Source organism: Cetorhinus maximus, chromosome 10 (assembly GCF_964194155.1).
Source record: "Cetorhinus maximus chromosome 10, sCetMax3.hap1.1, whole genome shotgun sequence".
In the NCBI taxonomy this organism is placed as follows: domain Eukaryota; kingdom Metazoa; phylum Chordata; class Chondrichthyes; order Lamniformes; family Cetorhinidae; genus Cetorhinus; species Cetorhinus maximus.
The window spans coordinates 102,450,446-102,478,318 of record NC_135888.1 but is presented as its reverse complement, the minus strand read 5'-3'; the positions used below and the strand labels follow the sequence as shown (position 1 = coordinate 102,478,318).

At 40.5% G+C, this 27,873-nt stretch overlaps 1 protein-coding gene across 2 annotated transcripts in view; it reads left to right on the top strand.

Annotated features, from left to right (window-relative positions):
- Positions 1-6,903: 6,903 nt before the first annotated feature.
- The window catches only part of LOC144685897 (glucocorticoid receptor-like), a 141,964-nt gene continuing 120,994 nt past the window's right edge, over positions 6,904-27,873 (top strand). Inside the window, exons 1-2 of one of the 2 annotated variants that reach the window (XM_078550909.1) lie at positions 6,904-7,088; positions 10,754-11,769. In XM_078550909.1, coding sequence (XP_078407035.1) covers positions 10,781-11,769 — 989 coding nt within the window. In that variant the 5' untranslated portion in view covers positions 6,904-7,088; positions 10,754-10,780. Of the gene's footprint in view, positions 7,089-8,030; positions 8,193-10,753; positions 11,770-27,873 lie in introns of those variants that run through there. The other variant, XM_078550908.1, reaches the window with a different exon arrangement.

The following is a 27,873-nucleotide window of genomic DNA, read 5'->3' as shown; positions in this document are numbered from 1 at the left end:
TTAATGCCCATCACTAGCACACAAATCAACACAATTAATACACAGTTAATAGGCAGTGGGACTGACATCTGCATGATTGGATGAGAGATGCCCACAGGAATTTTTGGGATCAATCTTATTTTAATAAAGCGATGAGCTCCATTCCATATTGGGCCAGTTCTAGAAGAGTGTTGCAGAGGAAGGAACTCAATCCTGTGTAAAGAGTAACTCTATTTGGATCTAATCTTGGAGGTTTTATCACATGGTCTCCCAACTCCAACCGTTCCACCCCACTCTCCCACCCAATAGATAATACCTGTCTATTATATATTAAATCCAGCTCTTGGGGTGTGCACCTCATTTGAATCTCATTATATGTAGCTAAGGAACTATTATTCAGTAAAAGGTGATATGAGTCTTTTCAATGTTTCAGGTGCCACAAACTATACAATAGTTTTTAAGAGAGTACGTCCCCGGTGGTTGTACAATCTGGCCATCGAGTTCCCACAATTTTCCCAAAATGCTTTCCGGAAATGCTTTTCATTTTGTTTCCTTCCACAACTGAAATTTCTAGCATAGGCTTTAAAAAGATTAAAACATCAAAGAATGATGCATTTTCTAATAGTATGATTAATTTTATCCATTGTGTCTTTGAATACAGTCCTTACAGTTTTTACCTGAATGTCTCAACATCTCCCAAAATCTTTTTGTTTTGAAATTTTTGCTCAGAACTGTGACTCTGTGAGTTTGTCTTTAGATTATGCATTCAGAACTATGCATTCTGAACATGTGCAATATGCCTAATTTCCCATGATGGATCAGTATTGTTCATTTAGCTGTAGCTCAGTTGGTAGCATATTCACCACTGAGTGAGAAGATTGTGGGTACAAGTTCCACTACAGAGACTTGACCACATAATCTCAACTGACACGATGCTGCAGTACTGAGGGAGTGCTGCACTGTCGGAGGTGCTGTCTTGAGAGACTTTTCTTGGAGGTGGAGGTAGCAGCTGAAGAATAGCAAATGGATGCTGATGTTTCCTGGCTAAGATGCAGTTAGGGAATTTCTCAGTGGAATCAGCAGCCATGGATGTAGCGGATATACCAATACTTGTACAGGTCATCCATTCAGTTTTTCTTCTCCTTCAAATGGTGCTGGGTAATTAAAATATTTCTGGATGTTCATCGGATAACAGTCATTGATATGCGTGATGATATTTTTGTGCTCAGGTACTACTTGAACCTTAACTGGGTGAAATCTACTTTCTCTTCATGAGGACGGTAGAGTTGATGTAAAGACCCCTGGTGTCAACATGGGGACAACGTATCAAAGTTGAGGTGTCTGCTCAAATGGTGCTCCTACTTCACAAGAAAACTGACCAAAACGTTGTTTTTCCAGAAATAACTATGTCAGTTCCCTGAAACATAATCTTCACTTCTATGAGAACTGCCATTCATGATCTCAATGATTTTTTGATTCTGTCACAGGATGTGGGCATCACTGGCTAGGCCAGCATTTATAGGCCATGCCTAATTGCCCTTGAGGACGTGCTGATGAGCTGCCTTCTTGAACTGCTGCAGTCCATGTGTGTAGATACACCCACAGTGTTGTTAGTAAAGGAGTTCCTGGGTTATGACCCAGCGAAAGTGAAGGAACGGCGATATAGTTTCACGTCAGGATGGTGTGTGACTTGGAGGGACATTTGTATGTGGTGATGTTGCCATTCATCTGCTGCCCTTGTCCTTCTAGGTGTCAGATGTTGCAGGTTTGAAAGGTGCTGTCGAAGGAGAATTGGTGAGTTGTTGCAGTGCATCTTGTAGATGGTACACATTGCTGCCACTGTGCACTGGTGGTGGAGGGATTGGATATTGAAGGTGATGCATGGGTGCCAATTATGCAGGCTACTTTGTCCTGGATGGTGTCAAGCTTTTTGAGTATTGTTGGAGCTGCACTCATCCAGGCAAGCGGAGAAGGCACAAACCCTGTGGAATTTCATTGATTACTGTAAGGCACTAGGGACAAAAATGTTTACATTGGCACAAAGACTCATAAAAACCTAAAGGCCAGTGGGAAAATGAATAAAATGAAAAAGCATTTAGGAAATTGCTGAATCATATTTCCCTTATCATTATGCTGTTCTTTCTGTAACTTCCTTAACCCTTTCATATAAGCACAATTTACATCTATTGTCCTACACATCAGACTGTCAGAAAATAATGTGCAGACTATCCCTGTCCCCCAAATTAATAATTGGATGATTTTTTCATTGTCCTAAATCTCATGGAGCTATGGTGTGGTACAAAGTGGGCATAGATGCAATAAAATGGAACTCCTGTCCATTTTCCACTCCTGAACACTGGAGGAGAGTAAGCAATTATAAGTAGAAAGTACAGGATTCAGTGGCGCATTAAGGCCACAAAATTTAAATGTTGTTAAGTAAACACTGGATGAGGCCAGAGTATAATTGTTCCACAAAATTAAGGTCAGACTCAAACATTTTTGTAAAGGTCATTGGACATTCTGGATCATCTATTAAGTAAATAGTTTTAATCAGGTGATTTTTTATATTCCAAATAACTCCATTATTTCTCTATAAAATATGAAGCAGCAATTTGTAGTATTACACTTGAAATGTGACGAACAAATACTATGTGATGAACATACTAAGAATTTCCTCCCAAATTTCACCCAATTTGTAATAAAACAGAAAGTGCAGGAAATACTCAACAGATCTGACAGCATCTGTGGAGGGAGAAACAGAGTTAATGTTTTGAGTCAAATATGACTCTTTAGAACTGAAGGAGGGTAGAAATTTTATGGGTTTTATACCATTGAAAGGGGGAATGGTGTGGAAGAAAGATTTGAGATAGGGTAGAGGGCCTGAGAGACTAAATGACAAAGACGTCATGGAACAAAAGACAATGGTTGTGGTAAAGACACAAAACCAATTGCCCAGAGTGAGTGTAAATGCCAGAATAATGAACAGCTCTGCCTGAAATCAAAAACATGAAAAACAAGATTCAAGCTGGCACATGACATAAAAACAGGATGAAAACGGGGGACAGAGTTCATGGTGTGAAATTGTTGAACTCAATGTTGAGTCCAGAAGGCTGCAAAGTTCCTAATCGGATGATGAGGTGCTATTCCTCCAGCTTGCATTGAGCTTCACTGGAACACTGCCGCTTGTTGAGGACAGAAATGTGAGCATGAGAGCAAAGTGGTGAATTAAAATTGCAAGCAACTGGAAGCTCATGGACTGAGTGGAGGTGTTCTGCAAGGCAGTTACCCAGTCTGCATTTTCTCTCCCCAAGTTAGAGGAGACTGCATTGTGAGCAGTGAATACAGAATACTGAATTGAAAGAAGTACAAGTAAATCATCGCTTCACCTTAAAGGAATGTTTGGGGCTTGGACAGTGTGGAGAGAGGAGGTAAAAGGGCAGGTGTTACATCCCCTGTGACTGCATGGGAAGATGTGATGGGAAGGGTCAAGGTATTGGGGGTGTCTGAGGAGCGGGCCAGGGTGTCACAGAAGGAACAATCCCTTTGAATTGCTGACAGAGGAGGGGAGAGGAAGATGTGTTTGTTAGTGGCATGATGTGGAGGTGGCAGAAATGGCAGAGAATGATCCTTTGAATGTGGAAGCTGGTGGGGTGGAAAGGGGGGACAAGGGGAACCCTGTTGTGGTTCTGACAGGGAGGGGAAGGGGTGAGAGTAGAAGAGCAGTAGACTGGTCATAGTTGAGGGCCCTATCAAAGTGCGGGGGGGTGGGGTGGGGAGTGGGGAGGGTGGGGATCCTTGGTTGAGGAAATATTTGTGGCAGATTCAGGGTGGATGGGATAGGTAAGCTTTGTGTTACATCCCAACCTATGAAAATTCTGTTAGAACTTTCCTTCAGTCACACTGCAGATAGTCATGGATACCGCTGAAATCCCAGTGTCTGATCAAAGCTATGTCCTAATGAGCCTCAATTGCTTGTCTCTCCATTTCACCCCCCTAATGCCTATAATCTGGTTCTTAAAAGCAACTGATTTTTTTTTTAATGTTCAAAATAACAGTTTAAACAAAAGAAGAAAATCCAAAAATCAAATGTGTGTAAACAGGTGGATGAGTAAAATGTGGTTCAGCAACCTGGATGTAGTGACCAGAATATTTAGAAAGAGAAACTATAGATCAACAAAAGGGAGATTACAAAGTTACAGAACAAATATATACTGTAATAAAGGAGACTACTTCATGTTTCAGAATTCTATGGATAAATAGAGGTTAAAATCAAGTTAAGATTGAAAAAAATAATAAACTGGACACAGGGGACCTGTAGATATAATTTAAAAAGAGAGGATATGGGTAAAGATGGAAAGATATTAAAATGAGATAAGGGAAGTATGACGTGAGAATCTCAAAAAACAATTTTTTTTAAGAAACAGGTAATTTTGCACACACGATGTCCCACATACAGCCATGTGGTTGTGGCCAGATAATCTATTTCTGTGATGCTGTTGATAACTCAATACTGGATAGGACACCATGAAGAATTGATCTTCTGTGAAATAGAATATAATATTTTACACCCACCTCCAAGTGCAGAAGGCCTCAGTTTAACATATAATCTGTAAAATGGCACCTCCAGCTGTGCACCTGTCTCCATCATTGCATTGGAATGTCACATTTTGTGGTCAAGTCTTTGGAGCAGGACTGAAACTCATAAACGGTTGACTCGGAGTTGAATGTGCTACCTACTGAGTCACAGCTGACAGCAGTACAGATTCACTATCATGCTACCTGGGAGGAGGAAATTGTTGGAATCATATCTCGCAAGGCTGAACTTATCTTTTACAAAATGGAAGGACAAGTAATGATTTGGGCATCTGGATGCTAACCTTGGATTTTTTTTTAAAAAGGTTGTAAGTTCACCTTGGAATTGTCAACAAACAGGCCTCTTCCAAGAAATCCCTTGACCTTTATGGTACTTGAGGAAGATCTGGTTATTTGTTTTGAACAGCAATTGCTTTAATTGAGGGGAAAAAACTGAAAAGGCAGAGGCTGGTAACTTGTTGGAAATCAAATGGGAGAGAGAAAGAAACTTAAGTGTGAACGTGCTGGTTTTGAAGGCAGTCTTGTTGGGGAACAAGCTGAGGAAGGAAGACTAGCCTAACTGGCCCTCCCTCTCCTTCTCTCTCTCTCTACCTTGCCTGCAATTGTGTGTGGCTATCAATCTGAGGCCAAAGAACCCTCATCTGAGTGTAATTGGTCAGCATTTGGATTGCAAAGCTGAGACCAGTTGGTGAGAACTTCCAGACATCCACTGGGACCAGCGGCCCAACTTCACACGAGGGAACTCCAGGTCAACAGTGCGAGACTCTGTGAACTTTATCCTTTATTTGACAACACCCATCCTCTAAAGCCCCTCTCTGCAGAGAGACTCTTAGTTCTATGTCCTTTGTCTGTGTGTGTGCTGGGGGAATTCTTTAGGAAGAGATAGATAGTTATGCTTCCCAATTACAATTGCACGTTAATCAGTATTTGCAACTAACTAAAAAGTTTAGTTTTATAATAAACGAACGTTCTGAGTTTAGTTTTATAATTAACGGTCGTTCTGAGTTTATTGAAAGAAGCCTGGTTGAAGGCGCTTTTATTCTGGGCACCAGTAGGGTAAATAGACGATTGGCTGTTTTGGCGAGAAAATAAAACTTTTAAATTAACCGTAAGGCCTGCAGAGTAGTGGGGCTAGATCATATGTCCGCTCCTCCCATCCCAGTTGTAACAAAATACAAAGAAAATTTTGAAAAACTGGAGCTGTTTTTGTTAGAGCAGAAAAGATCAAGGGCATGATTTGATAGAGGTGATAAATTTGATAAAGAGGTTAAATAGACTGTTTCCAGTGGTTGACCAATCTAAGAGCTATAGGACAGAAGGAAAAACTGTTATACACAGAGGACTGGGACGCTATGAAATTCAACACCCATATTACTGACTGAAGCAGAAATCATGTTAATATTTAAGAATAGGTGATAAGTGATTAAAAGAATATTGGAACAGGATAGGCACATGTGATGAGGTCTATTGCTCACGTGGAAAATACACACAGACTAATTAAGGCAAATGGTCAGCTTTCATTTTCCATTTCTTATGTAGTTCTAAGAGATAATTGCACAAATAAGTAAGTTTCTTTATCCATTCTCGTTTTATTTTTAAATTGATATTTGAAAGAAAACAAAGTTTCTTTGAGGAAAAAGATAGGAAGTCAAAATAGAAGGGATAGGGAAAGAGGGGAACTTGTTGAGGTTGGGGCCTCTAGCCACTGACTCTTGAAGTGACTGGATGGAGAGGATTGAGGTTTAGGCTGAAATGACTGACAAGTGCAGTAAGGGGACATAGGAGTCCAACACGTAGTAGGAAAGGGAAAGAGGTAGGGTGAGTGGCTGAATAGTTAGAAAGGGAAATTAAGTTGGAAAGAGAGGCACCGAAGACCACAATTCCCCCACAACCACCACCCCAAATGCTGCTTGTAACAATCGGTGCCTCCCTTTCTTCACTATAACATGCCATATTTAGTTACCCAAAAGAAAAGGCGCGAGAAGGCGACTGAGGCAGAACAGAAGATCGACAGAAGAGAAACTGGAACATGGAGCTAGCAGACAGGTAAGGGAATTGGCACATTTTCTGATGCAATTCACTTTTACGTTGCGATGAACTAGTTACAGTGATGTTCACTTAATCAGCAACCTGAAAAAAAAGACGCGCGAATGTCGTGTTGAAGGTTCTGAATGTGGGGGGGGGGGGGGGAAATTCAACAGTGCCAACGGGCAGAAAGTAAATATATATTTTCATGGAGTGCAAAGTGACATTTTGCAGGGGGAGTTACAAAATGATTTGCAGCAAATTTGCCTGATTGCTCCACCTACAGTCCAGGGCTGCTGAGTGCACACACACAGAGAGAGAGAGAGAGAGAGCTCTCCGCACAACTTCAGTCAGCGCCTGCTTGCCTGCCTTGCTGCTGCTCAAAGGGGTTTCAGGATCCTGTCGAAGGGGATTAATTCTCAGACGCAGCTCCTTTTTTTCTCTCACTGAGGATTTTATAAGTGCAGCAGCAGCACCGAATGTTTGTGGACGTAAGTTGCAAATCAGTATCGCGCGAAACGATGCGAAGTAAATCAAAACGGCGGCTGCGTGACAGCTGACCCGACACTAAACTGTTGCACACCCGCTTGGGGTCATATTTCTTAATAAATGATTATTGTATATATATATGTATATACATACACATATATATATGTATGTATGTGTGTGTGTGTATTGCCATTTCCTCCAGAAGGGGGTCGGATCTATTTTACGCGACGGGGCGTGGAGGCCTCAACTCAGATTGAGTTATTGACAAGGATTATTTATTTTGATTGTTACAAACAGAGAACGGAAGTGTTTTTTTTTCTCTCTCCTTTTCTCGTTTTCTTTCCCGCCTCCCTTTCGGCGACTCGAGACTCGATCTTTATCTTTAAAACCTTTGGATCCTGGGCGTACACGTCTCGCAAACACCCATTTCCACCCCCCCCCCCCCACCCACCACCGTCCCCCCAACTCGCTGACATAGTGATCGAGCAAAAAACTTACAACAAATAAGCATGGGGAACTACAGTAAATGGGCGGGGGGATAAGGTAAGAGCGGAGACGGTGAAAATTGGGACATTACGAATGTATTTAATAAAAATCCTGGGCAGTTACATGGATACATGTCTTAAAGTGGTGTTGCTCCAGGACAAAGTTTGACATGTCAGTATTTTGGAGTGTCCAACTCTAATCTGTTGCTATCTCAATTATTTTACTAATTCCGTATGAAAGTCAGCTCTTGGAACGCATGCGTTTTTAAAATTAAATATCTAACATCTTGACGTGTTCGTGTTTTGTTTTGGTGGGGAAATCAGCTTTAAGTCAGGGCCGCTTACGTGCTGACGTCACCGAGGCCGGTGGTTCCGCATCGGGACGTGCTTAATGATTGGCTGCGCGGATAGGGGAGAGGGGGGGGTTGTGGTGCGCGCGGCACGGCGGGAGTGCGCGGCACGGCGGGAGTGCGCACGGTGGCGTTAGTTACGTGGCCGCACTGCGGAGGCTCGTCCATCCGTCTCTCCGGCCGAGCGGCAGCTGACGGGGGGTCATTTTAAGATCGGGAAGGAAAGGCGAGCGGCGCGGAGACTGACTGAAGATCGCTGCGGCGTCATGAGGTGGGGAGGGGGAAGCAGCCAGCAGAGTGGGTGCAACTTCGTCGGGCGCGGCAGGTCTTGGCTGTCACTGGGCTCGGAGGCTGCGATCGAGGTGGGGGAGCGGCCCAGGCTGCGGCCCCGGCCCCGGCCCCGGCCCAGCCGGAGGGGCGGGGCAAGAGGTGGTTTAGAAATACAAGCTGCTGAAAGTTTCACACCGATCTGTTCCTGGAGTCTGCCTCTTGAGCCTCGACCCAATTCGAGGGGGTAGGGAGGGTCCCTCAGTGACGGCCCCTCAACTTGCCAGTGCATCCAAAGACTGTGGATCAAAACCTGACACCGAGAGGAGTGTAGGCAAATGTTTCACAAGCTGGTGAAATAAGCTGGATACCAATTCATAGAACAATGATAAAGTTTATAGCGAGAGACAGACAGACAGTTGCTGAGCTAACCAGCCCATACCGTTTGACAGATCAGCTGGAGTGAGTTCAGTTTTTTTTCCCCCTGAGGCAATTTTGGATTGCGCCTTAAAAACAAAAAAAAACTCCAGCTGCTGGAAATCCAAAACAAAAATACCTGGAAAAACTCAGCAGGTCTGGCAGCATCCACGGAGAGGAGCACAGTTAACGTTTCGAGTCTGAATGACCCTTCCCTAGTTCTGTTGAAGGGTCATTCGGACTCGAAACGTTAACTGTGTTCCTCTCCGTGGATGCTGCCAGACCTGCTGAGTTTTTCCAGGTATTTTTATTTCTGTTTTGGATTGTGCCTTACTTTGGCAGTGTCTGTGATTTCACCCACCCCGCCGCCTAGTTTTGTCATTTAATGTGTGCATGATTGTTAGTGCTACAGGTGCCAGGAACAGAGCTGCTGGTAGCATTTGAGCCACAGAGAGTCTTCTGTCAAACTTTGAAATCGTCCTTGTGCTGTAGGCAGCGTTTCCTGAACGTTGGCTGAGAAAATCACTCAGTAAATTTCTTTGTTATCAAAGTTCAATTCAAGGACTGAGTCTACAGGCAAAATATGTACAATACGCGATTTGAATGAGATGTGGGGATAGAGTTTGCACGTCTCCTTAAACTATTAGCAGAAAGTGAATACCTGAGCTGGAAGCCCTCCTCGATAGGGTATCTACTTTCAAATATCGAGGTTTCCTGTTCTGTTCATTTTAGAGTTTTATCATTTCAATATTTTGTTATTTTTAACAGTGGCTATGAAGTTATGGGGTTTTCTCACTGTTTATAGCTGTGCTCTCTTTTTCTGAATCCATTGTAGGTTTGTTTTTAAAATTCATTAAAAATGCAGTATGTTTCTCTAGAGAACTAGTTTCTTTTCAGTAATGTTTTATTCTCATTTGTTTGGTTATGGTCCCAGTTGCCTATTAAAGCAAAAAGAGCTAGACAAAAGTGTCTTGTTAGGAAATGCAAATGTAAGTGGTACATAGAAATATAATCACAGATAGAATGGGAGCATAGGGGACTTTTTTTAAAGTTGGAGGACACCAATAGATGATGGAAAAAAAAATTGCAATATCTATAGGTAAATGTATTAGTCCCTATACCTGGCTGTAGACTATCTGCAAGATATGGAATAGTAGGATAGCATAGAAAAGCAAGCATAGTGTACACAATGTAACTGAGGCATTGAACATCCCAGAGAATTAAGAAACATTATAGCCTAAATTAACCTCAGTATTGTTTCCTACTGCAGGTGACTGACAGTGACGTGTAAGTTCAATAGTAAAAACTTAGCGTTGAGCAGATATCCAAAGCAATTTGGACTTGAAGGTCTTCATCCAGGTTGTTCATTAATATCATTGCTGGGTCAGTCCAGTATTCTACCAACACTTTGCTTTGATTGGGGATTTAAAAGCGGTTTGAAACCTAATTATATGATTAAAAATGAATCTAGTCAGATTTCTTTCTGTTGTGTGCTGAGATGCACTGCGTTCTCCATGCTGTATGGATAGACCAAGCTGTTCACAAGATGGAAAACATAGTTGGGAAGAGGTGTTCAATAATTTATTATGTAAATTAGATCTTGGTTATATTGCACTTGGATTTCAATTCTCCAATATTGCAGTAAGAAATACACGTTTAAAGGTTTTAATTGTTTAAATGTGGCCGACATACATGTGAGAGTTGGCTCCATGGCTTTGGGTGATATCGCTGATGGACAGCATGTAAATGAGGAAGCACAGGCTCCCAGGGATAGAATCTTGGGGGATTCTAGAGGTAACCGTGCAGGGGCTGCAGAGGGGTCAAGGAGGGAAAATACATTACAATCACATTTGCAGAGAATATTGCTTGATTAAGGCAATTTCACACCTGTGGCAGGGGAGATTCAATTCTGTGCCTAAAAAGTCAAGAGGTTAAAGCAGATAGAATGGAATCGTGTTATTGAGTTTCAGGCTGCATAGTGATTAATGGGAAATTGGATTTAAGTCAGAGATAGGCGTGCATGTTTGAAACAGACTGGAGAAACTTGAAATCTCTTGCAAAATGCTGATTGCTTATGCTCATTTCATTTCTCAGGTTTATTTTGTGATGTTAAGCATTCTGGCTGAAATGTCATTTTCTTTGTTGCAGGTTGTGCTGTGAGTGCCCAGCTCAGTGATGGCAAATTTGGCAGAGGATGAGAACATGAAACCAGGAAAACAAATCTGGAATGTGGTTGCTGGGTTAAGCGAAGGGAGCGGCAATCTGAGAGACTGTGAAGGAGTAACAGAAGGTGGGGAGATGGTGACAACAAAGCCTGGGTCCATAATGCAGTTCCAACCACATGACAGCAACAATAGTAACAAGTTGGATGGAGTTGGGATCACAAATGGAGCTAGTGGCCAACCGGAACACCTTTCCCATGCAGCCAGTGACCTGTCTGAGTTGGAGCAGAGCCTCGCTGCCCTGAATGAGTTGCAGGATGCAGGGAATAGAGTAAAGAGTGACCCAGATGTTGGACTGTACCCAAGTGGCTGTGAGGATGATCTCCTGGGGGTCCTCGAGGATGGCGGCTCAGTGGATTTTTTGCCTGATCTCGAGTTCTTCCCTTCTCTGAGGGAGGAAAAGCAGCAAGGCAGTCCCTGGAGCCTGACCACTTTCTGTGGAGATGACGAGTCGGGTTTGTTGTCACCTCTGTCCTCTGAGCCTGCCATGCTCAAGGACAGCCTAGTTCTTCTGCAGCCAGTTGAAGAGTATACTGCTCCCTGGTCAACTCCAGAAAGTAACCCTACTGAGAGCAAGCAGAATATTTGGGCCCCTATGCCAGCTGCAACCACTGCCCCCATGGAGGTAAAACAAGAACAGGAGAGCTACATCGAATTGGTCACTCCTGGAGTCATCAAACAGGAGCAAGCCAGCAGGGGTTACTGCAGAGCTGCCAATGGGGCAGTTGGAGCCCATGGTGCAGGCAAGGAGCCCATTTATCTGTTCAGCACAGAACCGGTGCAAGCCAGCAGCGATCAGAAACCCATCTTTGGCTTTGTTCCGCCTTTTACAACAGTAGCTCAAGCCTGGGAAGTGTGCCAGCATCCCAATGCAAATCTGGCCGAAAACAGAATGGGGAACATTTGCTCTGGGAGAGGTGCTTTACCAGCCAAGTTCAATAGGTAAGCACCATTTTTGCTTTTAGACCTACAGCCAGACATGTTTTTGTGTTACCAGAACTGGTCATTGTGAGAGCAAGGCATATTTGGTGGCAGAAATAAAAAGCAGCTCTTCATTGGTTATGAAGTGCTTTGGGACATCCTGCACTCATAAATTAAAGTTCTTTTTCTTTCTTATTCCTTTATCTACATTTTTATAATGGGACTAATCTGTAAATTTGTTGCACTGTAATTACACCTGTATAGTGCCTCAATTTTTCATGAAGAGAATTTATTGTGCACAACCAACTTTATTCTATTTTCCAACTTGCCCTAAAGAATGACAGAATGTTTGATATTAAAATTGTAACTGAATTACGTCTGCATTTCTCAGTCCAATTACCCTTGTAGGCTAACACCTTTACACCGGAAGACTCCACTTTGTCCAATCCTCATGTGCAATGAAATGAAGGATCAACTAGTGTGTGTGTTGGTGGATTTTTATATATGATTTTAGAAAATTAAGAAATTCTTGAAATTTTATAGTTTTTTGTATTTAATTTATATTACATCAAAACCTGTGTTTAGTGTGATCTTGAATGTATTAATTGCACTAATCCAAAAATATTGCCCTGCCAAAGATAAAAATGAAGTATTTGACCTAAAGGAAAAGACTTCAAAATTTCCACAGAACAGTATTATAGGAACAGCTGAGCCCACTGACTGGTAACAAACTTCTCTGTTGACTTGAGTTGAGAGGCATCTTTACAGGCTTGGGTTTGGTGTGGGTGGTTCAAACAGAAGAGATACAACAACCCTGGGTCAAAATTTGCTGAGAAACTTGATGAGTTTGTTTACTTCATTCCTGTCCACAGTTATTTAGTTTGATTTATTTTGCTAACATAGGTTCTGAAGTTGAGCCAGAATCCGGGCTTCTTACCACTACTTCTAAAGCAAAGCCTGATGTGGGGATACAAAGTTTAATTTTCCAAAATATAGCATCAAAAGTTGCAGTTTTAATATTTCTAATTTCAACTGAAGAAATACCAGGATATAATGGATATTATTTAATAGTAATCTGCTTGAGTTTAATATTTGTAACAGAGTGCTATCTGCAGTTAGAGAAGGGAAGACATCTTCCCAGTTTGCAGTTTATCCTATTAAATGTAAATGTTGATGGTTATTTGAGCATTTGAATTGAAGTACATTGCTGGATGTCGAGCAAGGAAAAGCATTGCTGCCAGTGAGAGATCAGCTTTGGCAGAGCTGAAAATCAGTGATGTTTCATTTAACCTTTGGAAAATCTGTATTGGAGTATTAGCACTGAAACCATAATTCAGACGTAAACTATGCTTTTAAGTAAACTAATTAACTAATAGTAATTATATGATTGCACTGTTTAAAATATTTCCTAGCCATCTTGTTAGTGACTGGTAAACGTGTGTTGACTTGACAAGAAAACCTCTGGGCCAATGCCAATAAAGGCAGACTAGGTTGGAGTGGGGATTTGGCGAGTTTATATCTAGAGTAATATTGATCAGTTCCTTTGCTGTCTGCACCAATGCTGCCATTGACTGCCATGGAATCAAACTCAAAGGACATTAATAATTAAAAACATTTCACAACTCTGAACTCTTGCTTTGCTCAACCCTCACCTCAAACCTCTACGCTATTTGTCAAGGGCTCAATGTTGCTGTATCCAGAGGCTGGCAGCTAGCTCTAATTTAACACCAGACCCAGGAACTAATTGATGAGTGGGGTTTGTGTTGGTGGGGTGGGGGGGGGGGGGGGAATTGGGAGGAGGAGGAGTACTGTTAACACGAATTTAATGCTCAACTGCTACAAAGTGTTTCAAGTGGGTGCACAAACACACACAACATTGGACTCTGCAGATCAGCTGATTTCCTGAGAATGGATCCGTTCAGAATTCGGCTAAACTAGCAGTCCCAGTACTGAGCGAGCCTGTGTGTCTGCTTTTCTTAAATAAAAAAAAACTTACTCCTGCTCTGAAGCAACACTGGCAGTGGAATTTTGGTCCTTTTTAAAAATCAACAGTTTAATTCCTTCATGAATTTGTAGTTATAGAGAAACTGGAATGCCAGGCCTTTAGTCACAGATTGAGATTCTGGCGATTTTTGATTTATGTATACTTTGGGAGGTTTCAATAAGACCGACTATTTTTGTTATTGCCTTCTATTAGAATTAAAATGATTCCTGTTCAGGGATTCCTTTTGCTTGGCTTAAGGCTAAAGATTTTCCTTTTCACACTGAGAAAGACAGAAACACTTTTACAGTGAAAATGCGTATGAAGCATTAGGTGAGCAACTTTATAGTACACATTGGTTCTATTCTTTTTCCCAATGTACTAGTAATTCTTCATTATTTACTTTGTAGTATTCCTCCTCCTAAAATTGTATTGTTTCACCAAAGTGGTTATCGGTTCACCTGAAATGGTGAGCCTATTTTGCAGGAAAAAACGTTTTACAGATTGTTAATGCCACAGGGAAAATTACCCTGATTTCACGGTCAATGGCAAACCAGTGTTTGCTGCCCAAAAAGATCTAACAATCTCTATGGTGTGGGTTTCCTCTTTCCTGATGTCAGTTTGAATCTGACGCTAAGTCAAGGGATCTCCAGGAGTCCAGTAGCAATGGTGTTGTCAAGAAGGTTAAGAAACCAATTGTATACATACGTAGGATTACATAGGTTATATGGCATTAAACAGGACATTCAGTCCAACTAGTTTATGCTCCATTTGAGCCTCCTCCCATCTTTCTTCATCTAAATCTATCATCGTAACTCTCTATTTCCTTCTCCCTTATGTGCTTGTCTAGCTTTCACTTAAATGCATCTATACTATTCGCTTCAACCACTCTGTGGTCGTGAGTTCCACATTCTCACCACTCTTCAAGTATTCTCACAAACGGCAAACCAGGAAGTGAAATGCACTGAATTTTTCAGTATTAATTAAAACTTTACAGAGAACATAATAAATGACTGAGACATACACATGGGATTAAGTTGGAAGCTGAAATATTTAAACATTATATACCTTAAATGTGTGAATTATTTAACATAATTGAGAAATTTGACATTCCAAATTAGCCTTTCATGGTTATTGAGGCTAATTTTCCTCTGGAGGAAATTGCATCTTGTCGAAAACTGGATGTCAAACCAGCAATCAGATTACAGACAGTGGAAGGGTTGAAAGAGGTGGTGAAGAGGTAGAACTGAGCGTTGTCAACATGGATGTGCAGCCTGACCCCATGTTTTGGTTTTCCAGTGGGAAGCATGTAAATAAGGAGGACAAAGGTATATCAGGGTAATGTGGAGGGATGGAAAGAGCAGCCAATGCTACATGTGTACTAGCTATGATTGAATAGGGAAAGAGTGCAAATAAGTGAGGAAGTTCCACTGAGCTGGACAATGGAGGAGAAGTTTTGGAGGAGGATGATGTAGTTGACGATGTCTGAAACTCAAGTGGTTGAAGAGAGCAAATGTGCCAAGATTTGACTTTGATTTGAGCCAGTTTCAGTGCTGTGGCAAAGGGCAAGATTCAGACGAGTGAAATGGGACATGAGACTATGTTTATGGATTTTGTAGAGGAAAGGGAGGCTTTGGAGATGGGGTGGTACTTTGCATGGGCAGAGGGGCTGAGGGTGCATTTTTTTTAATTTGAGGGAATGATGGTGATTTGTAGGGAACAGTACCTGAGGAGAAGAAACTTGTTCACACGACTTGTACCCTCACCTGCCATTTTTCCTGCCTTTGGTGTTCCAATCTACACTATCACATTTGAACATTGCAAGCATATTCACATTCATTTCACTGTTTGGAAGTGTGTTTGAGCTGACCATATTCAGTGCACTGATTGGCTGTTTGTTCAGCTGAGCCAGGATTCAGTGTTCTGGAAAGCAGTTGTATTGCATGTGTTTATGCCTAAGTATAGGGAAAAAAATACTCCTTCAGTTAAATTTTAACTTGTGATGTTTTTAGCTAATTCTAAGGGCCATGATCCTGCAGAGTGTTCTCTCTTTACATCCATGGAATGAATTCCTTTAACCATTTAAGGAAAGATATTCTCTCTTGCTCCCTGCATAAATTTATTTTACCTTCAGTGATCAAATTTTGCTTCTTTAGACTTTTAACGGTTATCTCTTGGTTTGAACTGTATATCTTTCTTTTGATATATTCTTTAAATCCTTGCTATTATGTTTTTCTCTTTATGCCTGGTTTTAGTCGCGACACATGTCACAAATGCTTTGTGCTGTCAGTAACTCTCATTTTGTCTTGTATTGAATGGATTTGTTTATGTACCTAAACTGTTGGAGCTATATAATTATCAAGGCTGATTATAAAATTAACAGCTTTCGTAATAAGTGGTTAAAATATCAATGTTTCTATTTATTAATGTCCAAAAAGGACTCAAATGTAGGCAGCAGATGCAAAAGTTGACAATGTTACTGGTCTGCATTAAAATACACATTCCTTAACTGAATATAGTTTGAAAAAAATATTATTTTTGTGGCTTTTATACTTGGGTGTTAGCTGAAGGTGATTTGCAATTGTCAAGGAACTAACATTTTTATAATATCATTGTGGGATACTTTAAAGTGTGTGTATGTCTAATTTAGTTAAATTAGAGACGGTTAGACTGCAAGGTTTAAATTATCAAAGTAGTGAGGTGTAAAGTAGGTATTTGAAATGGGGATGAGTAAGCTAGGTTGAGGTATCAGCAGAGACGGTGTGAATGAAATTTGTATTTTTAGATTAGTGGAGAAATGTTTGATTTTCAAAGGGACATGGAAATGTTTACAACTGGCAAGATAAATAAAGCAAGGTTATTACATTGATTTTTCCCAAAAGTGCTGGTTGTAATGATAACATGAAAGATTTTTACATTCTGGGAAAAGTAATTTATAAAGACAAGTTGAAACAATGGGATTTATAGATCAAAAAGGGAGAAAAATATTTAAAGAAGAATGGAAGGCTGTGTGAGATCTTGAAAGGTGACTCTGCGAAACAGACTTGGGGAATAGCCTCCAGCCACACTGAAGAAGTTTTGCTGTTCCAGTAACCCACGTTGTGTTAAAAGCCTTTGGAAGTCCATTGTCCATTGGGTGCTTGTGGTAATATCGCTGGATGACTTAATAAATTTGGAATCTATTTGGACTGTTGCCTTAAAGCGGGTGTGTAGTTGGAAGTCTGGTTAAGTAGAAATTTTGGGAACTGTTATAATTGTGTAACTGTAATCTTGAGTGTGTTTAAGGTTTTCTTCTTTTATTAATGCATGTTTTAATTTAATCTTTAAAATCTCTAAAGGTGGTAGTGGACTCATTACTTCTGACTTCAGTGCACAAGCCTCCTTGTAATAAATACAAATTGCAAAATCGTTGTGATAGCGTGGCCAAGTTTCCCTTGTGGATTTGATCAGCCTGGCAAATACCATATCATAACACACAATCTGGTAGCAGAAGCGGAGTGTGAATAAAGAAGCGTAGTTTGGGAACTTGTAAAGACATTGTTGTGTTCACTTGGATTTATCAGTCTCCTTGTCCTTGGCCCTTAGCTTAATGTTGGACAAGTATTCATTTCATGTTTGGGAGAAGAGTTGCAGTCAAAACTCAGGTTGCTGGAGGCTTTAGGCATGGACCTCCAGTTAGGTGAAACTTGTAACTAGTCTTAAATTTTCCAGGCAATTGAGGATATAAATGAGGGAGAAAGTGAATATTATTAAAGAATGTATATTGGGAACTCTCTCATTATCTTAAGGTGAAATCAATGCACATCCAAAGGAAATTAATTTAGGAAGGTGTTAACTCTACTGTCATCTTGGATGAGGCCTGACTGCCAGAATCTGCGTGGTCGTTGCTGAGGTACAAGTTTTAAAGCTGTAATGTTTGTTTTAGTGATGCTGGCTTTATTAATAAACTCAGTTTAAATAATGAAGAATTATTTTGGCAAAGCAATAATCTCCTAAAGAGGGTTGCCAAAGGCTGTTGCTGTGATAATTAACTGTTTGAGGGATTACTGTCTACTTTTTTTTTTAGTTCTTTCAAGTTTATAAGTGGGATAAAAAAGAGCACATTTTTACAGAAATTAAATGACATTCAAATATATCTTTGAAGTGAGGAAGAGCAAATATTTACATAATTAAAGTGGAAACAATCATTTTTTTTTCCTTGAAAATTTTTCATTTTGAAAATATGACCAAAATAGTCAGTATTCTCGTTCCAATTAGATAAGTGGCATAAAGGCGCTGCTATTCTTTTCAGACAAGTGGTAGTACACACTTGGCCGATTAAGGGCTCAATTTGTTCACCACAGCAAGTTGGTGTGGGTAAGAGGGAGGTGGCAGTGGTGGTTGCTGCCTTGTGTTGGCACAATATATTGTATAGGTAGAATATGTCCATGTGCTGTTAAGCTTTTATTTTTGCTGGGAAGCACATATCCATTGGTACAACAGACTGGGCTTTAATTCATGGTTCAACACAGTGGTTCCCTCACATTTACATAAATAAATCCAATATTCTTTATCTGATGATAAAATGTAGCTCCTAATTTTGGATCTATGAAGTTTGTATAAAGAGTTAGATTTGAATATGCTATGAGGTTCAGCGATGCAGCACTGGTAGGCGGTATATAACTAAAACCTCTCTTTAGGCACATCTAAATTTGGAAGAACAATTCTGCGACTGTACAGCGGTTTGGTTTTCACAGATTAAAGGAACATAGTATGAAAATTTCACATGTTTGTCTTTATGCTTTTCTGAAATCCTAGTGTGACTACATTATGTTGTGAATTTTTGAATGCTGGATGTAAAAAAAAAAAATACTTCATGTTCCCCCGTAGCCCTGAATCCCGTCAGCAACTAAACCAAACTGCCTTGGAAGATTGTAGATTCACTACCTGTGCTAAGTTAGTTGATCTCAGTTTAACAAATACAAATAGCCTCCCACCCCGCACCCCCTTGCAGCTAACACCTCAGGTTACAGAGGGGAAATGAAACCAGAACTCTGTCTTGATCACTGGCCAGTGACCACTGATGAAAATGTGCATGTCTGAACTTTAGATGACAACACGCTAGAGGTCCCCTCCCTGCTATGATCAAATAGCCCAGCACCAGTCATAAATTGAATAATGGCAATTTGGATATGGTTGCTAAAGGACACCAGGCATCTGTGGAATAAGGCCTCAGTAAAGAGTCATTCCCAAGGGAGGAGAAAATACCTGAGAAAAGAGATGGGGAACCTTCTGTTTATTTCTTTCTAAATGGATTGGAAAGTCTCAATCTCTCTGTACTATATCTTTAAGCACACGATTCCTCTTCGGAGAATGAAAAAACTTGGATAATGACGTAGTGCAGGAGTGACTACGTTATGTTGCCATTCCATATCTGCCACAGTTGTTGTTTAACATAAAACCCATCGCAATACTTCCAACTTTTCTGAATTAGTTTTGTAAGTTTTTTGACACAGGTTTAATTTTCCAATTCATTGTAAGTATGCACCAAGCACAGCATAAACGATTTTAATGACTTTCTGTGACGTTCTTGCTGAAACTGGCCTACGGTTTTCATAGTTGATTTCAATAAGTTTTATTTACTGTGCTTTAAACGTATCTGCAGATTTATATTCTTGTCCTTTTGTTCTCACTCGCAATTGATGAAGCTAAAGCAGTTGAGGTTATAAAAGTGCTCAAGATTGAATTGGAGCTGAGGATATTGTTCTGAGTAATTTTTATAGTCTTCTACATTTCAACAAAAATCAATTTTTAACTATATATCATGTCTAGTCACTTTCACTGCCAGATATGGTACAATAGCTTTTTATAGTATTGGAGCTGGAACGTCATTAGACAGCTATTGCCAGTTTCTTTCTGACAGGAATTCCATAATGGCACCTGCGGTATATTACAGTTTTCTGTGTTGGTCATTATTCTGATATATTATTGATTGTTTACAAGTATTGGTCTGGCATTAGAAACATTAAGCATGAACTGTTTATTTAATTAAATAAAGTTTATGAATGTATTGTAGACATGAAGGTCCTTGCAGAATGTATGCAGTTCAAGAAAAAATACTTCTGTCCTTCAATTTAAAACTATGTTGGAGTATTTAATCTGCGTCAACAATAAAAATAAATATTTCTCCAGACAGAACCATGCACTAATTTAAAATATTTATCCAATGGAGTACAAAATCCTGTTGACCTTGCAACATGACTCTTGTCTTATTTAGACTGTTTGCTGCCACTACACTCTGTTTACTAATTTGTTAAGCTATATATTCAAATTATACTTAAGTATTGATTATGTTTTAATTCATTAATGGGATGTGGGCATTGCTGGCTAGGCCAGCATTTATTGCCCATCCCTAATTGCCCTTGAGAAGGTGGTGGTGTGCTGCCGCCTTGAATCACTGCAGTCCATGTGTTCTAGGAACACCCATGATGCTGTTAGGTCAGAGGACATCAACTCTAGTGAGATGTACTTACAATGATGTAATGAACTAATACTTAATATATTGTGTTTAACATTAGAAACCATCTCAAGCCATTTCGCAGTATAATTGGACAAATATTAACACCAAGCCAAAGAAGGAGAAATTTGGAGAGATGACTTAAAGCTTAAACAAAGAGAGGTTTTAAGGAAGGTCTTTGAGGAGGATGAGAGGGAAGTAGAGAAGCAGAAAGGTTTAGGGAACTTCAGAGCTTGGGGCATAAATGATTGCACCATTGCCAGTGGTGGAATGAAGGGAATGGTGGATGTATACATGGCCACTCGAAGAAGCAGAGATATCTTGGAGGATTGTAGGAGTGGAAGAGGTTACAAAGATGAGGATGGGTGAGGTTCAAGAGCGACTGTAGCCTGGTCAGCACAGAGGTGATGGATGAATTGATATGAGCATGCTACTGGAAGCAGAGTTCTGGATGAACTTATGTTTATGGAGGGTGGAAGGTGGGAAGCTGGCCAAGTGCATGGAAAAGTCAAATCTGGAAGTAACAAAATCATGAATGGGGTTTCAGCAGCATATGGGCCAAGGCAGCATTGGAGATTAGTACTACTATGAAGGAAGAGGTAGGCAGTCTTTGGGAGGAGAGGACAGAACGCAGAAGCTCAACTCTAGGTCAGATAGAATGCTGAGGTTGTCCGCAGTCAGTTTAACCTCAGTGATTGGAAAGCTTTTAGAAATGATAATCCAGGACAAAATTAACAGTCACTTGAACAAATGTTAAATTAAGGAAAGCAAGCACAAATTTAAGAGGAAATCATGCTTAACTAATTTTTCGACTGATTTTTTGATGAGGTAATTAAAGGATCGATCAGGGTAATGCAGTTGATGTGGGATACATAGACTTTCAAAAGGTAAAAGCAAAATACTGCAGATGCTGGAAATCAAGAACAAAAACAAAAATACCTGGAAAAACTCAGCAGGTCTGACAGCATCTGCGGAGAGGGATACAGTTGACATTTCGAGTCCGTATGACTCTTTATCAGAACTAAGAAATATAGAAATGAGATTAAATATAAGCTGGTAGAGGGGGGGTGGGATAGGTAGAGCTCGATAGGGGGCCAGTGATAGGTGGCCAAGAAGAGACTGCCAAAGGTGTCATAGACAAAAAGAACAAAGGGTTGTTGACGGTGGTGATATTATCTAAAGGATGTGCTAATGGGGACATTAAGGGTAGCAAGCAGGACATGCTAGTGGCAGATGGCCCTAGTGGGGGTGGGGTGGGGGGAAGGGATCGAAATGGGCTAAAAGGTGGAGATGAAGCAATAGATTGAAGTAAATTTTAAAATAGGTGGGGAAAGAAAAATATATTTGTAAAAAAAATTATAAATTATTGGAAAAGAGGGGGGGATCGGAAAGGGGGTGGGGATGGAGGAGAGAGTTCATGATCTGAAATTGTTGAACTCAATATTAAGTCTGGAAGACTGTAAAGTGCCTAGTCGGAAGATGAGGTGCTGTTCCTCCAGTTTGCGCTGAGCTTCACTGGAACATTGCAGCAGGCCAAGGATGGACATGTGGTCATGAGAGCAGGGTGGTGTGTTGAAATGGCAAGCGACAGGGAGGTCTAGGTCATGCTTGCGGACAGACCGAAGGTGTTCCGCAAAGCGGTCACCCAGTCTGCGTTTGGTCTCTCCAATGTAGAGGAGACCACATTGGGAGCAGCGAATGCAGTAGACTAAATTGAGGGAAGTGCAAGTGAAGCACTGCTTCACTTGAAAGGAGTGTTTGGGCATGAGTAGTGGTGAATTGTTTTGCAGAACGGAGGAAGGAATACTGTTGAGTTCCCCAGCGATCGGTACTAGGATTACTGATTTTCTTGATGTATATTAATCAGCTAGCCTTGGGTGTGCATGGTGCAATTTCAGAATTTGAAGGTGACAGAAAAATTGAAAATATTTTGAACTGTGAGAAGGATAGTGATAAGAGTTGAAGAACACGTAGGTTGGTGGAATGTGCATACATGTGGCAGACGAAATTTAATACAGAGAATTGTGAAGTGATACATTTTTGTAGAAAGAAGAGAGGCAATATAATCAAAAGGGTACAATTCTAAAAGAGCTGCAAGAATAGAGAGACCTTAGGGTATATGAGCACAAATTATTGAAGGTAGCCAGATGGGTTGCGAAAATGGTTGAAAAGGCATATGGGATCTTGGATTTTATAAATAGAGGGATAAAGCACAAAAGCAAAGAAGTTATCGTGAACTCTTACAAAACACTAGGATATTGTGTTCAATTCTGGGCACCGCACTTTAGGAAGGATGTGAGAGCTTGGAGAGGATGCAGAAAAGATTTTTGAGAATGGTTCCATGGATGGGAGACTTCAGTTATGTGGATGGATTGGAGAAGCTGGGATTATTCTTCTTATAGAAGAGGAAGGTTGTGAGAAGATTTGATAGAGGTGTTCAAAATTGAGAAAGATCTAGACAGTGAGGGAGAAACTGTTCCTATTGGAAGAAGGGTCAAGACCAGAGGGCCCTGATTTAAGGTGACTGGTAGAAGAAGCAACAGTGCCATGAAGAAAATTTTTTTTATGTAGTGAGTGGTTAGGATCAGGAATGCACTACCTGGCAGTTTGGTGAATCATACTACACAGATTAAATTATGACTTTCAAAAGGGAATTGGATAAACAGCAGAAGAGAGAAAAGTTGCTGGGCTATGAGGAAGAGGTGGGGGAGTGGGACAAACAGTTGTTCTTGCAGGGAGCTGGCATGGACATGATGCGCGGAATGGCGTCCTTCTGTATGATAATTACTCTACAATTCTACTCTATGATTCTATGATACAGTAACTAGAATGGGGAAATGAAATCTTTGTCAAGGGAGTGGATTTTGTGGAAGGGGATGAAGGCAGTGCTTCGGTGTTTCCAATGTTTAGAGGCAATTGCAGCTTACTCAGGACCGAGGCAGTGGATTGGACAAAAGAGCTAGTGATGAGATTGAGTTGGGTGTGGTCAACATATATGTAGGACCTAATGTCATGTCTGCAGATCATGTCACCGAGGAGCATGTAGATGAGAAAGAAGGGGCCAAGGGTAGACCCTTGGGATACTCCAGTTAATAGTACAAGGCGTTAAGAGAAGCCATTGCAGGAGATTCTCCAGTTTTTACTGGATAGCTAGGAATAAAACCAGATAGCAATCCCAATCAGCTGGATGATGGAGGAGAGACATTTGATGATGGCAGAGTGGCCAGATGTGTCAAAAGCTGCAGAGCGCTGAGAAAGATGAGGAAGGATAGTGCATTCTTATGAACAGGAGAGAGAGAGAGAGAGAGAGTCATACTGCACTGGTTCCTTCTTGCTACGTGTCTGCAAGCAGAGGGTGTTTGGTATTAGTTTTTTAAAGAATAGGTGGTGGCGTGATTTCCCAATCTGAGGTTTTTTTGTGATCCAATTTTACTAATAATGCACAGCAAATTCAAATTAGAATTAACTCAGAAGGTTAGTTTATTTTACACTTACAAAACCTGGAAAAAGGAGTGCTAGCAACATCCCACTCTATGTACAAAACACGCACACACACACAAGTTGGGGGAGGGTGGGGGCAGTGGGAGGAGAATAGAACAGAAGAGTTTTACAATACAAGGACCACAGAAAAATGGATACTGGTTCACCTGAGTTCGAGTCCAATGAGGAATTCTTTCATGTAGGCGTTTGAGTTCAGCTAGGGAGTTGTGGTATTCACTTTTCAGATGGTGCTGACCCCACAAGCTGAAGTAGGTACACAGAGATTGAGTCAGTTCTGTAGGCAATTGTACAAGAACTTCCAGCACAGCCAGGCTAGATGAGCAAGTTGTTGGTGAGCCTAGAGGAACCTGCTTCTTGGTTCACCAGTTCGATGTTAAAACAGCAGACTGTGAAACCCAGAGATGTAATGTTAAAATCCTTCAAAAGGCCAGAGGCTTGGGTCATATGACATGACTCATTAATGATTAATTGCAGCTTGACAATCAGTTTATATGCTTCTGGCCAGAATTCCATTGTTTCTTCTTAGGAGAGAGACGAGGTGGTTAATTGCATCTCTTCCATTGTAATGAGTTTCAGTCTCTTGCTTTTGTGATGGTTCAGGATGGGGGAGCCAGTTGGTCTGCACTTCCTCTGCTTTCTTTGATTACAAGGGGCTTGTGATATGAAGTGTGAAATTCCAGATGCTGAGAAAATAATTCTTTTGTTCTTGAAACTCCTGGGGATAGTTCCCAGACAAAGAGCCAACCCTGTGATCAGGTGACTTGTAGCAGCCATTTTAATTTTCTTTATTCAGCAGGAAAAGTCAGAGGATGAGCCATAATTTGCTGTGAAATTATGGAGAAATTAATGATGCCCTTCAAATTTATGCACGAATGTTACAAATGCTTCACATGTGAGGCAGATGTGCAGTTAAACTCAAGTATCCAAAGCAGGTAGTGGTTAAAATATTGCAATGCTCCAACTATAATATTTCAAAGTTCTCTTGATTTGGGAACTGTTCCCTTACAGTGGAAAATTGCATTACTTAACAAAGATGAGAGAGTGAATACAGGGAATTATAGACCAGTTGGCTTAACATCTGTTGTCAGGAAATTACGAGAGTCTATAATTAAGGATAGAGTGACTGAACACCTTGAAACTTCTAGCTGATCTGGGAGAGCCAGCATGGATTTGTGAAGGATACATCATGCTTGATGTACCTGATGGAATTTTTTGTTGAGGTGACTAAACAAAAGGGGAAAGTCTATAGATGTTATTTATATTGACGTCCAGAAGACATTTGATATAGCCTCTCATAAGAAACTTAGCTAAAGTTGAACATCATGGAATTCATGGAATTGAAGGCAAGACCTGGTGAGGAACTTGGCTGAAATGGCAGGAGACAGAGTAGGGATAATGGGCAAGTTTTCTAATTAGCAGGATGTGACTATTGGTGTTCCACAGGGATTTGTGTTAAGGCTTATTATTGACTAGAGAGCCGCATGTCCAAGTTTTTGCATGATGCAATGATGGACACCATTGTAAGCATGTAGATGGAAGCATAAAATTGCAGAGATATTAATAGATTTAGTGAATGGACAAATCGGTGGCAAATGGATTTCAATCTTTGCAAATGTGAGGCCATCGCTTTGTATCTAGAAAGGATAGAGCAGAGTATTTTCTAAATGGTGAAAAGCTAGAAACATTGGAGCTTCAAAGAGATTTAGGGGCCCATGTACATAGATGATTAAAATGTAATGAACAGATACTGAAAATAATCAAAAACAAAAATAAAAATACCTGGAAAAACTCAGCAGGTCTTGCAGCATCTGCAGAGAGGAACACAGTTAATGTTTCGAGTCCGTATGACTCTTCAACAGAACTAAAGTAAAAATAGGAAAATAATCAAAATGGCTAATGGAATGCCAGATTTTATATCTAAGGATTAAAATACAAGAGGGTAGAGCTACAGCTATTAAAAGCCCTGGTTAGACCATACCTGGAGAACTGTGAGCAGTTCTGGGCATCACACTTTAGGAAAGACATGCTGGCCTTGGAGGGAGTGCAGTCTGGTTTACCAGAATGATACCTGGATTCAAAGGGTTAAGTTAAAAGGAGAGATTACACAAAGGGTTTCAGTTTCTGGAATTTAGAAGGTTAAGGAGTGATTTGGTTGGTGTTTTCAAGATATGAAGGGGAACAAATAGGGTAGATGTGAAGAAACTATTTCTGCTGGTTGGGAACTTAGACCAGGGGGGGCGTAGCCCAAAAAATTAGAGTTGGGCCATTCACGAGTGAAATTAGGAAACACTTCTACACACACAAAGTGGTAGACGCTTGGGGGTTCTCTTCTGCAAATGATAGTTGATACTAGATCAGTTGTTAATTTTAAAACTAAGATTTGGTTTTTGTTAACCAAAGATATTAGGATTATGGGGTAAAGGCTGGTATATGCAACTAGGTTGCAAGTCAACCAAATTTTCATGGAATGGCAGAACAGGATCAAGAAGCTAAATGGCTTACCCCTGTTCCAATGTTTAAAAGAAAATTTGCTGTCTGGGTTAGCTTTGAGAAAGCAGCATCTTGCTATGTACCTCACTATTGAAATTCATTGGATGGTATGACATTGCTGTATTTGTGCAGTAGATACAAACTCCACTCACTGCAGCAAGTTAAATCCTGTCGATTTCAATCTAGGTATTGTTTTAATAATGATAAATATTGATTACTGCCAGTCAACCTCTCTATGACTGAATATCAACTATTACAAATGTTGAATATCATTCCTTCGGGTTTTAATTATTGTTGAAGATTTTAAAAATACATTTTCATTTCTTTTCCTCCTAGGTCAATCCTTTTTTCCCTCGATTTCTTTCTGTACCTGAATTGACACTGAATTTACCCACTCCACTTGCTTCTCAGTCCTTGTGCTCTTAATGTCATGATCCTTCAGTCTGATTAGTTAAGGAGATAGACAGTTGCTTGCTCTGTTTCCCTCACCGACATTATCAACTCGCACTTCCAACAACTTGCCATGCAAAATATTTAAAGGCCTAAATGTGCAAGGTCAAGTCTCACTAATGCAAGGCACAGCTGGATGCCCTGCTTCAGCAAATTATGGCCCATTGTTTTAGAACAGGATGATGCATCTTACATTATGTACATTTTCCTGGAAACAATGTGGGAGAAAACTTGTTAAGTGCTGAAGATAATTCATGTACCTACATGTACTGTTTAATTGAACAAGTTTTTAAAAAAAACTAGTGATGGCCAACTTGCTTACATCAACATTGTCGATGCATGTTTATGAATGAACTTAGATTAACTTGAATGGACCTTTCCTTGTGTGACACGAAAAAGTGAGGACTGCTCCACAGTGCTCTCACCAGGCAGATAATACCCTGGAGAATTTGTAAAACTATCTGCTTCCACCCAACAGTTTTTGTTCTTCTGATTTTACGCTTGTGTAGATGCTCATTTGTACTCTGGGATTGTTCTACTGACATTTGTAGGCCTTCGGTAACCATAGTCAATCTTTGTATGTGAGCCTAGATGGTGATGCAGGGCAAAGGGATGTTCTCAATCTTAATTTGTCCAGAAAAATTCAAAAAGGGCAATGCTAGCTTTCTGTTTTTAAATCCCTCTCCCCCACCAAGCCAGGATGCTGTGGCTGATTTTAAAAATCTAGCACTTTTTGCTGAGAATAGCCAAATCTCTACAGACCAGGCATTGAAACTTGGGACCTTTCTGATCAGTATGGTTTAATTCACACATCAGGTAGTGCATTTTGTTCACTGATCCATTGGAGTGCTAAATAGGAAATGTAAATCATAAAACAGAGTCGTAATGGGATGCCAAATGACATTAAGTATATGCTGATTCTTAAGGGAGGACTGCTAAAAGCTATCAGTGTAGAGATGTATTGTGTATATCGTTCAGTAAATGTTTTTCCCACAGATACAAAAATAGATCCTGACTAGTTAGTCTCTTAATCATTGCTTGACAGGACCTGTGGATAATTTGCTGCTGTACTCCTGTTGTGCACAGAGTGGCATAATGCCATGGGGAAGGGTTTTCACACTTTTCCTTAACCAGCCCATTAAAGGCCTTATGTTTCATGCAACAATATTTTAAAATCTCACACTGCAATGTGGTATTTGTAGTTTCT